Here is a 13,461-nt window from a genome sequence, read left to right as displayed (position 1 = left end):
GTGACCCAGTTCCGTTGGCAGCCATACATGCCCATGCCATAGCCTTGCCTCTTCTATGTTTGACAGATGATGTGGTATGCAACAGACCATGAGCCGTTTCTTTCCTTTTCCATACTTTTCTCATCCCATCATTCTGGTACAAGTTAATTTTGGTTTCATCTGTCCAAATAATCTGGTTAATAATTCCTATGATCATCAGATGTAGCTGCGTTCCTTGGTTTTCCAGATTTCGGCTGTTGCTGAGCCGGCAAGTACATTCCTTCTTTCTTTTGCATCAACATCTCACTGGACCTCACATTGACAGTTCCAGTAAACAGCTACCAAATTCAAATTCCACACTTAGATTTAACTCGAGATCTTTTATCTGTGTCACAGAAAATGAGAGAACAGGCCTAACATTACTTTTGAGCTTCTAAAAATTGGTAACACAGCATAATAATGGCCGTTATTAAGTTAAAAGTTAATGCTATGATATGTTTTTTATTTTATTTGATTAGAGGTGGTGTAGAGGCAAAAATACAAATTAAAGTTCACTGTGAAAAAAACTCATGGACCTTTGTTGCCAAATTAATATACTGAATACTTCCAAGATAACTGGAGAGTGAATACATAAACACAGGTATCAAGTTCTGCAAAAGTGAAAATGTGATACATAGTTAAGGCCCAATAAAAGTGGCAATAAAACACAAGGGTCTGCATGATGGATTTCCTTCTGCAGAAAGAATAAGACCAACCTGGGAGAATAAGACTTTCAGGGTGCATGTCTGCTAGAGTGATACTGTCTGTTAAAGTCCTACATATGGGGATGTGTGCAGTTTATCCAGTGTGCATGCTGAATGGACTCTGTCAAATTCCCCAGTTGTCCTTTTGAGAGAGCACTGAAGCAGAGCATAACTGTCAGTATAAGCCTGGTAAACTGGAGAGGTGGGGTCGATTTTGTTATTGGTATTTCTTTTCTGCTTGACCTTTCTATAACCTGAGCACTCAGACAAGTCCCAGTTGTCTTATATGGCTGAATTGACCAGAGCAATGACGCTTGGAAAACTACTGTTGTGGCTTCAAATCTCAGTGAAAGAAGCTCTCAAGGAACAATCCATTGTTTTATATGAGGATTATGTTGAAAGACCAAACGACTTCTTTTAGATCAGTGGTTCTTAACCTGGGTTCGATCGAACCCTAGGGGTTCGGTGAGTCGGTCTCAGGGGTTCGGCAGAGCCTCCACTGCGGAGGTCGCAGAGGTCCAGCCATGCCCGAATTATCGTGTAAATTTGTGATGACACGCCCCCTTCTGGCCATCACTGGCTGCAGACGATCATGCTACACTGCTTGGCCAATCAGGGCTGCGGGGAATGTAGCGCGCGCAGTAGTCAACATGTGAATGTCGTGGTAGTACTTCGCGTGATTTTTTTTTTAACATTTTAATCCATACTAACTATGTCGGGCAAAAAAAGAAAGTGGTTGGACGAATATGTACAATATGGATTTACATGTATCACGGAACGTGATGGGAGTGAGCGTCCTATCTGCATGATTTGCAACGCCAAGTTGAGCAACTCTAGTCTCGCACCGGCAAAACTAAAGGAACACTTCTTGAAGCTGCATGGAGACGGGGAATACAAGAACACAACACTTGCTGAATTCAAGGTGAAGAGAGCCAGATTCGATGAAAGGCCCACTCTGCCTGCTCTTGGATTTGTACCCGTTAACAAACCGATCCTCACAGCATCGTACGAAGTTGCTTACCTGATCGCAAAGCAGGGCAAGCCACACACCATTGGTGAAACACTCGTGAAACCAGCCGCGTTAAAGATGGCAAATCTGATACTCGGAACAGCGGCCGAAGGTAAATTATCACAAATTCCTCTTTCAAATGACACCGTCAGCGACAGAATAGAAGACATGAGTAAAGACATCTTGGCTCAAGTAGTCGCCGATCTGATTTCAAGCCCGGCAAAATTCAGCCTTCAGCTCGATGAGAGCACAGACGTTGCTAATCTAAGCCAGCTTACTGTTTTTGTGCGCTATGTGAAAGATGACATGATAAAAGAAGATTTTTTATTTTGTAAGCCTCTTACAACAACAACTAAGGCAGCCGATGTGAAGAAGCTTGTGGATGACTTCTTCGGAGACAACAATCTTTCATGGGACATGGTTTCTGCAGTTTGTACAGACGGAGCTCCCGTCATGCTGGGAAGAAACTCTGGTTTTGGTGCGCTAGTAAAAGCCGATGCACCACACATCATTGTGACTCATTGTATTTTGCACAGGCATGCATTGGCAACAAAAACCTTGCCTCCAAAAATGGCAGAAGTATTAAAAACCGTGGTGGAATGTGTGAACTATGTGCGAAATAGTGCTCTGAGGCACCGCATCTTCAGTGAGCTGTGTAAAGAAATGGGCTCTGAATTCGAGGTACTTCTGTACCATTCTAATGTTCGGTGGTTATCCCGGGGACAGGTGCTGAATCGTGTTTTTGCCATGCGTGTGGAATTAGCCCTGTTTTTGCAAGAGCACCAACACTGTCATGCAGATTGCTTCAAAAATCCTGAGTTCATTCTCATTTTAGCGTACATGGCTGATATATTCGCAGCTCTCAATCATCTCAATCAGCAGATGCAGGGTGGTGGAGTCAATATCATAGAAGCGGAAGAACACCTGAAGGCTTTTCAAAAAAAGCTAACGTTATGGAAACGACGAACAGAGAACAACAACTTTGCAAACTTCCCCCTTCTGGACAACTGTGTAAGTAAGGTCGAAGATGTGTCTGGAATCGGAGATGTTTCTGTATCCACGGAACTGAAGCAAACAATTGCAACGCACTTAGATGAGCTTGCAAAGTCTCTCGACAGATATTTCCCTACAAGAGAGTCATATCCAACATGGGTGAGACAGCCGTTCACGTTTGCTGTTGAGACAGCAGATGTCAATGATGAATACCTTGACGAAATCATTGAAATTCAGCAGAGCCAGGTTCAACAGCAACTCTTCAGAACAACAACACTCTCAACGTTTTGGTGTCGACAAATGGACAAGTATCCAATTATTGCTAAGAAAGCCCTGGATTTTTTTTATACCATTTGTTACAACATATCTTTGCGAGCAATCCTTTTCGACGATGCTGGACATAAAAACGAAGAAAGGAACAGACTTTTCTGTGAAAATGACATGAGACTGGCACTTGCCAAGGTGAAGCCACGCATATCTGAACTGGTCTCTCAAAGGCAACAGCAGAAGTCACACTGATTTGCAGGTATGTAATTTGTTGTAAGTTCATGCATTGTGTTGGTTTTGTTCTTTGAACAAGGTGATGTTCATGTACGGCTCATTTTGTGCACCAGTAAAAAAACATATCTATGTCTTGAATTTGAAAAAAAAAAAAAAATTTTACTAAAGAGGGGTTCGGTGAATGCGCATATGAAACTGGTGGGGTTCGGTACCTCCAACAAGGTTAAGAACCACTGTTTTAGATTATTTTTTTTTATCAAACATCTCAATTCCCTTGCTCCTCAGATGTTGTACAGCTGTCAAATGACCATCACTCGTGACAGGATTTAGCTTTTTTCCTTTCCCTGAGCTGTTGCTGGGGGACTCCTGAAATGATTTCCCCATGTGTTAACTGTGTATGCAGTATTACATAGTAGTACTGTCTGTTAGAATGATATGAAGTCTGGCCGGGTCTAATCTGTGCTGTGTTCTTTTGGTGACCTTATAGTCAGACTCCCAGTTGTCTTATTAAATTCTTCACCAGACCATAACAGGAAGCTACTGATGGTCGACCAAAGTTATAGAGCTAACTCTCTGCTTAGAAAAGTTACACTGCATTATATACGGTGGGTACATTTTCTTCAAAGGTTTTTTTTTAGTTAATTCGGTTTTAAAAAAAAATCTGACTCTCCAGTTTTTCCTGCTTAAAATGTAACCAACTGTAATGGGCTTTTAGTAAAATCACATGCATGAAACAAGACGATTCTTTTCATCCGTTACAAATATTGCATAAAGTAATACAGCCGACTGCACACCTAAACTTCAAAGCAAGGTAACAAACTCACTTTATCGTGTCCTGCTGTTCTGTGGAAATCCACAGCAGGTATGTGCAGCATAAAATCACTGGTGCAAGTGATGAGATGATAAAGAAAAAATCTAGACTACTTGGATGTTTTTTTTTTGCGTTTTTATTTGTAAAAGAAAAATAGGCGGTATAACATCCCTGCACTTGTGTTCATATTACTACAGAGTAATAATAAACTACACACACCAGGGGGTTAAGTCAGTTGTGATGCCTCTATTTGCATTGAATAAGGTAATCAGTTTTCCCTGTTTGCTTTCAGTTTTAGACTACTGTGTTTTACAAAAGGCTTTCATGAGACTGAATCAACCCATGATAACTGTTTAGTGTATCTGTGTGCACAAGATTGCAAACATACACATTTTTACTGAGATAAGAGAAAATGTTTTGTTTTGTTTATCAGATAGAAAACTTTAAATATAAAATGTGGACAATCCACTCCCATAAGCAGTATTTTCCAACTTTTATATCTTGTATGGATGCTTAGAGTAGCTAACTCACATGCAATCCGGACATGTGCCTTGCGGCTTTTGGTGGTTCCAGCAGAGCTCCAGGCCACGCACTGACACCAGTAATCTTCAGGGCCAAACAGCTCCTCCACTTGCTGCCGTGTTATTTCTATGCTGGCTTCTCTCACCACCAGACCTGCAGCAAAAGGGAAAAACACCATTGTATTGTTTACAATTTCAACTGGGAATAAGAATCGAGCAAAAATGCAAGCGCTAACAAATGGTAAGTCATAAATAAGTTATTTTTTTTATTTACTTGTCTTACTCACGTGCTGATTCTCCAGAAAATGTGAAACTTAAATAAGCTTCTATTTGCCTGATATGGCTTACATGTTAGCTTAAAAAGAAAAAGTAAGAACAATCCATAATAAATATCTCAGCTAGTAAATTAAAGTTGAGGATAATCATTCAGTAGCTGCTGGTGTTTACAAAGCCAGGTCACTTTACAGAGTAGATCCACTCTGGATTTAATATCACATTTGTGAGATTGTTCCTTTGCGCTTTTACTCTTTATCTCAGTCCACCCCCAATTCCCTCTTTTCTCTGGAGTTTTGAAAGCAGCTCCTATGTAAAGAATAAGTGTAAGATTTGAGTAGCTGCACCCTACTGATAGCACTACAAGGGAGCACAGATAGAGGGGTACTGAAAGAGAAAAAAGGAAATGAAGTCTAAGGGAAAAACTCACGATGAGACGCAGAAAATCTACATTTAAAAAAAATCTACATACAGGATACAGAAAATTGAGAAACTCTGTGACCAAGGAAAGTAATATTCGAGAGAAAATAAACAGAACTATCAAGAAGCGATTAATTAAAGTAAAAACTTTAGGTTACAGACTGGAAAGGAAGGGGAGAGGGCAATGAGAGAAATGGTAGACAGGTAGATGTAATGAAGAGCAACATGACAGAGTTGCAGGGAGAGGAGGATGACAGGTTAAGAGGTGGAAGAGGTCGATAAAATGTGAAAAGGAAAGAGGGAGGGAACAGAGATAAAAATGTATTCAAGTAGGAGTACGTGGGGATTGGGGAGTAGATGGGCAAAATGCCATGAGAAGAGATCTTGGCAGTTTATTTCAGGTTCAGTTGAGTTACAGAGACCCCAGAAACCGTCTCTACGGGGCTCCACAAATCTGACTTGGGCCTATTACTTATGAAGACTCTCGGCAAGTTCTTGCCATAAGAGAGACAGTTATAGCAGCAAAGCCAGGACTGAGGCAAAGGGGACTAAGAGGAAACAAAGTGAAATACAGTGAACGAGACTGAGGCAAACTTAAGGCCATTAATGGCTGGTGGGAGAATTAATAAGTAACCCATAAGGGCAAAGTGTAAGAAAGGCAACATAAGCTTTCAAGTAAGATAGCTGGAAGATCGGTATGGCTTTTCAGTTAGAAATAAATAAATAAACCTCAATAAGATGGAGTGTGTGGAAAGTAAACAGGGACCTTAGATAATACAGAAATTCAAATTGACTGATGGCACAGGGAGAAAAGTGTAGAGTAAGTCCAAAAATAAAAATCTAGTAGGAGGCAAAAAAGGGGCTAAAAGCCATTGATGGGAAGAGCACTGTAAAGAGCAAAGCTTGTAAAACTGTTGTGCATACTGATGTTTGAGAAAACATGCAAACAAAGGAGATTGATATGGCTTCACAGCATGAAATGAGAGAGCAAAGGAGCACTGCAACAGAGGCAAAAAAAACGGCAGCTAAAGAGACAATTATAACAGGCAAGGAAACCAGGACTAAAGCTGAGACAACGAGTGGGCAAGCAATAGCAATGAGACAAAAAAAAAACAAAAGTGTGAGCACAAGAAGGGCAAGAACGATAGGAAGAAGGTGGAGACCAGTGAGAATGCTACTGCCAAAGTAATGAGCAATTAAAGGGAATTGTTCAAAAGAGTCAGACAGCTAGATGTGAAAAAGGGACTCAGCATATGCAAAGAAGCATATGGGATGGTACATGAAAGACACCACGGGCTTTGGTGACTCAATGAGAGGGTGGAAGCAGGCTTCTGATGAAGACAAATAAATGGGAAACATATACATATTTAAAGCTTTTGCAACACTGTGTACATGACTTATTAGGTTGAATATCAAAAATCATTAGAAGCTAAATATTATTCAATTAGTGGAGCGTTTCAAGCAAAGCCAGTGGCTGCACTGGGATACACTGAGACACGTGTGCAGGAACGCTAAGAATTTGTAAAACAAAACAGGGAAAAATTTAACACTCAGAATTAAATGTGCACTTTCCACCATAAAATAAGGTAATGGCAAACTGGCGGAAGGGGGGGGGGGGGGGTGGCAGCACGAAAGAAGAAAAAAAAAGAGAGCACACTCACAACTGTTTCTGTAAACTACAAATATTGGTCTCTCTCCTGCCTTTACTGCTTGGAGAATAAAACTAAAGCGTGTGGGACGCTGGCGCACCTCAGATATTCTGACTGAGAAGCTGCAGCTGACTAACACTGGATAATAAGATATTTTCTCCAAGCAGAAGGCTGAAGGTTTTAAACCTCAAAGTTTTTTGAACTTGTAGCTTGCAGCTAATAAAAAAGCAACCCAACAGAAAAAAAGAATTTTAAAGTTTCCAGAGATGTATTATTAAATTTTTAAATGGTTGTGCAGTGGCTAGCTAATTAACCATCTCTATACTCTGAAGCATAAGTGCAGAACTCTCAGTTATAAACTTCAGTTAATTATGGTTCAGTGCAAAGTTACTAGAACACCTAAACTGCTAGATAAGAGGCAGGGATCAGCAGTGAAGGATAACAATGTGTTTTACAAGGTAGGAAACAACAAAGAAAACAGACAAAAAAGCAAAACAAACTAGGAACAGGTCATATACAGTGAAAAACCACGCTGTGAAGGGCTAAGAACTTCACAGTAGATTAAAAACATGGCTGTTCCTATGAAAATATGTTGAAGAAAATACACCACTTAATCAGTAGTGGTTTCTGATACGGGCGACACGGGCGGTTGCCCGGGGCGGCATCACGGGCATCGGCCAAAAAAAAAATAAAAAAATGCTTGTACTCCTGCTGCCCCGACATCATGCCAGCGCATATTGGGAATGGCATAGGCACCGATCGGTTTTCTATCGCCCATTTGCTGGGAGTTGGGCGCCCAGGGCGCCAAACAGGTTAGGACCGCCACTGCACTTAATCCTTGTTAATGTAGTAAAGACTAAAGGTCAAAACTGAAGAGATGAAGTCTTCATCGTGCTAATGCTAACTAATTCTCACTTTCAAAATCAATAATCTGACTTTCGTGAGATAGGGTTTGCTCTGAAAGTCATGCAAAGAAATCACATGAAATCTATCTAAATAAAACAAAGCCTGCAGGCTAGTTCAGACAGACAACTCAAGTTGCACTGCATTATATTCCTCGTGCCTTCTACCAAACATTTCTGGTTTGATTTTGTTGTATATTAAGCTGCAAAATATTCAGTTCATCTGCCTGATGTTTGAACCCATCTACCACCTCAGTATCTACCTCTAGCCCCGGAGGGATGTTTGCTCATTCTGTCAGTTTGGATATGTAATACATTTGCTCAAAGTTATGAGTCCTAGATGCAAATTTTATCAACAATCTATGGTTTTACACATTTCAAACATCAACCCTCTGATTGAAATATATTAGAAAATTATGGTTTCAAAGCCGAAAACAGAAGTTATTGATTTGAATGAATGTATCTCTTAAATAATGGCTTTAGGCTATGCAGGAAGAACAGCTGTGGCCTAAGTATGCAATGTTTTTGACATGACGATTATGCAGCTGTTCACAAGTTTTTACCGGTGACATTCTGCATGAAAACGGATTTTCAAGGTTTATAGTACATCACATGGATATATAAGATAAAGACAGACGTCACTAGGTCCAGAGTTGTGCTGTTGAGACAGCCCTGGTTGTTTCCAGTGTTTGACAATGCAAAACTCACAAAGCAAGAGTTGCTGGGCAAAATCTGACGGAACTACCTGAGGCTTAAAAAGTCCCAGATCACTCAGTGCCTTACTTTGTTTCAATACTGTGCTCAAAGAATTCACATCAATCTGTTATGAGGAGACAAGCATGGGATTCTGGGTCTCTGTAGCATGACAGAACATCACATCAACAAAACCACTGCTGTCAGCTGAGGGAGGTGAAGGGAAAGAAGTAGATGAAAAATGGAAGAAAAGCATCAAGACAAGTGGATACTGTCACAAACATTTCTATCAATCACAAAACTGCACAAACCCCAAAATATTTCTGTTAGTCGTATAGCGTCGATTCATATAACTAAGTTTACTTGTCACCCGGGGAATGGAAGTACAATACCGCATGAATGTGTTTTGTCACTCCAGAACTTCTTTTTTCTTAATGGAGACATGACACATGCAAATAATTTCATCTCTGCTTGCTGCACTTAGGATGTAATGCTTAAAGTCCAGCTTAGACATATTGTATGTATTAGTTTCGCAAAAAACTCATACCCCCGCCCACCTCAAAAAAGTCCATAATAAAGAAGATCTGGAAAACAGCATAACACACTCATCATCACCGAGGTCATAACTCTTCGTTTTGTCTCTATGATTGGGCTTTTCCTTAAGCTTGTGATCTGTAGAAATCCACTGCTAAAAGTGTAAAATGAATATCCATCTATACCCCAGCTGTCATTAGATGAGAGACGGGCCAAAGCCTGGACAGGTCACCAGTTTGTTGCAGGGCTAACACAGAGGGACAGACAATCATTCATTTACACCTAAAGCCAATTGAGAACCACCAGTTAATCTAACGTAATTATCACTGAACTGGGAAACGGCCAGAGAACCCATAGAGCAACTACAGGCGTCAAGGGCTGGTGTCCTGCAGGTTTTAGATGTGTCCTTGATCCAACCCAGCTTATTTAAATGGCTAAATTACCTCCTCAACTTGTCTTGAAGTTCTCCAGAGGCCTGGGAATGAAATAGTGATCTAAAACCTGCAGGACACCAGCCCTTGAGGCCTGGACTTGGACACCCCTGCCATTGAGTATGGAAACTGAAGAGAAAGGTACCAGCTAGCTGGTGGATTCAAACCGAGAACCCTCTTGCTTTAACTTTGTGTCATAGTGCCACATTTATGACCAATATCCTCATTCTCTTTTTCTGTTCAATAACACTGACTGCAATTCTTTTTTTCTGACAGCATTATATTTTATTCTGTTGTACATAATATTTTATTTAACTGTATTCTATTGTGTACAGTATCTCATTCTTATTCTCTTATCCTATTCCAGTGTTTTTTTCTTAATCTGTGTAACTTTGTAACTAATTTGTAATTGCTGTAACCTCACTGTCCACTTTCTGCTGTAACAAAACAAATTTCCCACGTGTGGGCCTAATAAAGGTTACCTTATCTTATACACAGTGTTGGGGAGTAACGGAATACATGTACCGCCGTTACGTATTTAAAATACAAAATATGAGTAACTGTATTCCGTTACAGTTACCGCTTAAACAGGTGGTATTCAGAATACAGTTACTTTGTTGAAATAAATGGATTACACTGCGGTACTTTCCTGTTTCATATTGTCGCGGGTCAGGACTGTTTGGGTTTTGTTAGACAGCTACGTTCTGTTGTTCCAGGCGGCAGCTTTACGGTTGCCATGGTTACAGGGCGACGCTCTCTCTCTCTCTCTGGGACTGTGTGTTTCCTGGGTGAGAGAGCGCCTTTTCGTTGTTGTTGTTGTTGTGCTAAGCTAACAGGCAGAATGCTACAAGCATAGCTCTAAAGAATGTAGCATCATGGGCAGTGTAGTCCGTGTTGCAGGGAGAATGGACTGCCATACACGTTATGGGTCTGTGAGCGCGAGGAGGGAGAAAAAGGGGAGTGGAAAGGTACGAGTTGTCATCGAGGAAAAACGGGAGCTGGAAGCATGTAAATATAATAATAACCACTGCAGCCAAGAAGAGTGCCTGAGGAGCCCAGTTGTAAGTAAGCTATTAAGACTCGACTGTACACCGTGTTCGTGTTTTCCTCCGAAAACAATAAGTTCCGTTGGAGCAGCCTTTCAACGCCTCTCTCTGTCTCTCGCAAGAAAAGTTGACCCACACAACAAAGTAAAGCTATTTTTCGGCTACGAGCCGACAGGGACCCCGCCGTATTAGTCAGAGGTCCCTTTACTACAGTTCGGAGTTGCGGACCTTCAGTAATAGTAATAAATCACACAGCAATAGTACATTCACGTTGTTGTAAAAAGCATGATAATATATTAAGTAATCCAAAGTATTCAGAATACGTTACTGTCATTGAGTAACGTAACGGAATACGTTACAGAATACATTTTGGGGCATGTATTCTGTATTCTGTAACGGAATACATTTTAAAAGTAACCTTCCCAACACTGCTTATTATAGAACTAAAACAATAAATAAATAAATGTTTACATAGTACAACGGAAACATAAAACTGGCTGATTTTACTGTTATTTGAAAAATGTATAATCACAACACCCACACTTGTTTTTAAAGTTTGGCCAGGGGAATGTTTGCCATGTCATCTCGCAATATGTTTTGCTTGCCCTTGCAGTAGGATTTAGATGATTTCAGATCCATAGGAACACATTGTGCTCTGTTCTTTTTCCAGCTAGTCAGCCCAATATTAAAGTCTGCAGTATTCCTATGATAAATGTACTACCAGCATACAAAGGTCAGCTTCATAATCACTACTGCACACATGTGCACACACACGCACGCACGCACGCGCACACACACACACACACACACACACACTTGATGGCTGCATGTGGTCACTGTTACACCCAATAAAATATACCACAGCCCTAATCATAATAAAATAACAGCAATGGCTAAAACCACAATAAGTAAAAGGGCTGATGAACCACCTCCTCTGGCTTCTTTTACTAAATTTAAGACGAGGGTAAACTCACTTTTACTGCACTCATGGCCAGCAGTGGTCCAATATAATACATGAGTATTATAATTCAGCTCCCTTCAAACCTTTCTCCATGTGTAAGATGAAATGCAAACAATATATGGAGGTAATGTAAAATGTTGACGTAGTCCTCAAAAATATTATTGCTGTGCTCTTGGCATTATGGCAATTAATTTCACTTAAAGATTTTAGAAATTGTGTTTTTAAAATTGTAAAAATACCCATACAATCAAACAAATGGTTAATTTTAAAACCTGTTTTTGATATTGCGTTGGAAATAAACTGCCTCACTTGTCTTTTATGTGCCAAAAATGTATATACCTGTTAAACACATTTCTTTCTATATCCTATATCCAGTTTCACTTTGTTCCATTAACCTGTGTCCCTCGGTGTCCCGCTGTGTTTCAACAGGAAGCTAAAGCGAATGCAGAAGAAAACTGTACCAATTAGGATTAAATGAACAAAAGCTCAAAAAAGTCTAGATGGATATAAAAATCTGGAATAAAGATGGCAAACATAAAACAAAGACGGGGTATTTTGAGGTCAAAAGGTATACAACATGAAAGAGATGGTGGAAAAAGGGGCAAAGCACTCAAATTGTTTATGGTGTGATCAGTGACAGGTCAACCAGATGGTTCTTTAGGGATAGCGGGGGGGGGGGGGGGGGGGGAAGCTGCAGAAAAAGTCAACACTCACTATTATTATTTCATCAGTTCCACATAGAGAGACATCTGAAGAAGTCAGACAGAGTCCCTGATTTTGCAAATATTTGCCCCATTTTGTGAGAGCAGCTCACTGAGTGGTGCGCATAGATCAAGGTGAGTTGTCAGGAAAGTGACCCAACACTCTGATCGACACTGTGCAGCCGCGGCAAGTGAAACAAAAGTTCCCCAAAGGGACTGAGATATTGCAGCTTCAACAAAAACACTTTATGTTTGCTGCTGCCTAACCATAGTCTGTACTTTCAAAACCTGCTGTTTGACCAATGTTGGAAAGAAGAATATTTGATGCTAAAGCTAATTATGGTTAAAAGTCTATTTTATCTACAGATGATTAAGGAACATGGAATAATTTATCATATTATAGCATACAAATAGAACCTAGGTAGAACAAACATTGCATGATTGAGTCTAAATCTTTAGTGTCATCTCACAGTTGGGGTTACTCAAACCTGATTTAGACATCTGTGGTAAATCTTTGCAGCACCTAGGATGAAACTCAATGGGTATACCAACATCATACCTTGTCGTCACATACTGGCGGTTTTTTTTGTGGTGACAGATGGCAGAAATAAATAAAGCGCTAGGACTTTTTTTACCTTGCCGTTTCCACTTCTTTGTACATTTCCTCAGATCTATTCCAATAGTTTCAGCAATGTCCCTCCTTATATTGATGTTATGATTATTATCCCTAATATGGAGATGGTGATTGTTATTCTCTGACAAATCAAAATCTGTAGCAAAAGAGTAGCCAAGAAACGCACAGGAAGTTGTCCCAACGACAATGCTGAAATACCAGTTTTATGATTGATGTCTCCGACATTAGTTCAACTTTCATTTCGAATTACAATAACTTCTAACCAGAACTAGATATCATCATAAAAAATAAAAAAAACTGAGCAGATATAAATGTTTGTGTGGCCAGCATTTGTCGCAAATTAGCTCTTTTCAAGAAGGTTGTTCTACATAAGACATTATGCAAAATAGATTATGCCTTATGTAGAACACATATTATATATTATGCTAACAATTTAATGTATTAGATCATTATTATTTATGCATTAAAAACCAAAATTGCACAGTTTAAATGCTGAGGGCTAGGTTAAATGTTACGTTTTTAAATAAGCATTACGATGAAGGGGGGGTTTAAAAGATGAAGACGGAAGAGCCAAAGGGGGTATTTAAAGTGAGATCACAACAGGCTGTGAAGCATGGTGAGAAAGGAAGAGAACAAGGCCTGACAGAGTTCTTTGGAGGG

General features: G+C 40.0%; 1 protein-coding gene across 2 annotated transcripts in view; it reads right to left on the bottom strand.

Moving 5' to 3' along the window:
• Positions 1 to 13,461, bottom strand: part of unc5ca (unc-5 netrin receptor Ca) — a 187,328-nt gene that overhangs the window by 75,100 nt on the left and 98,767 nt on the right. For both annotated transcript variants that reach the window (XM_085425666.1, XM_085425667.1), the window contains exon 3: positions 4,568 to 4,711. In XM_085425666.1, the coding sequence (XP_085281792.1) occupies positions 4,568 to 4,711 (144 nt within the window). The remainder of the gene's footprint in view (positions 1 to 4,567; positions 4,712 to 13,461) is intronic.

The sequence above is a fragment of the Rhamphochromis longiceps genome, linkage group LG12, assembly GCF_057381845.1.
Source record: "Rhamphochromis longiceps isolate RC_006_pf linkage group LG12, R_longiceps_female_GT1.1, whole genome shotgun sequence".
NCBI classification, from domain to species: Eukaryota; Metazoa; Chordata; class Actinopteri; order Cichliformes; family Cichlidae; genus Rhamphochromis; species Rhamphochromis longiceps.
This window is presented reverse-complemented; position numbering and strand designations above follow the sequence as displayed.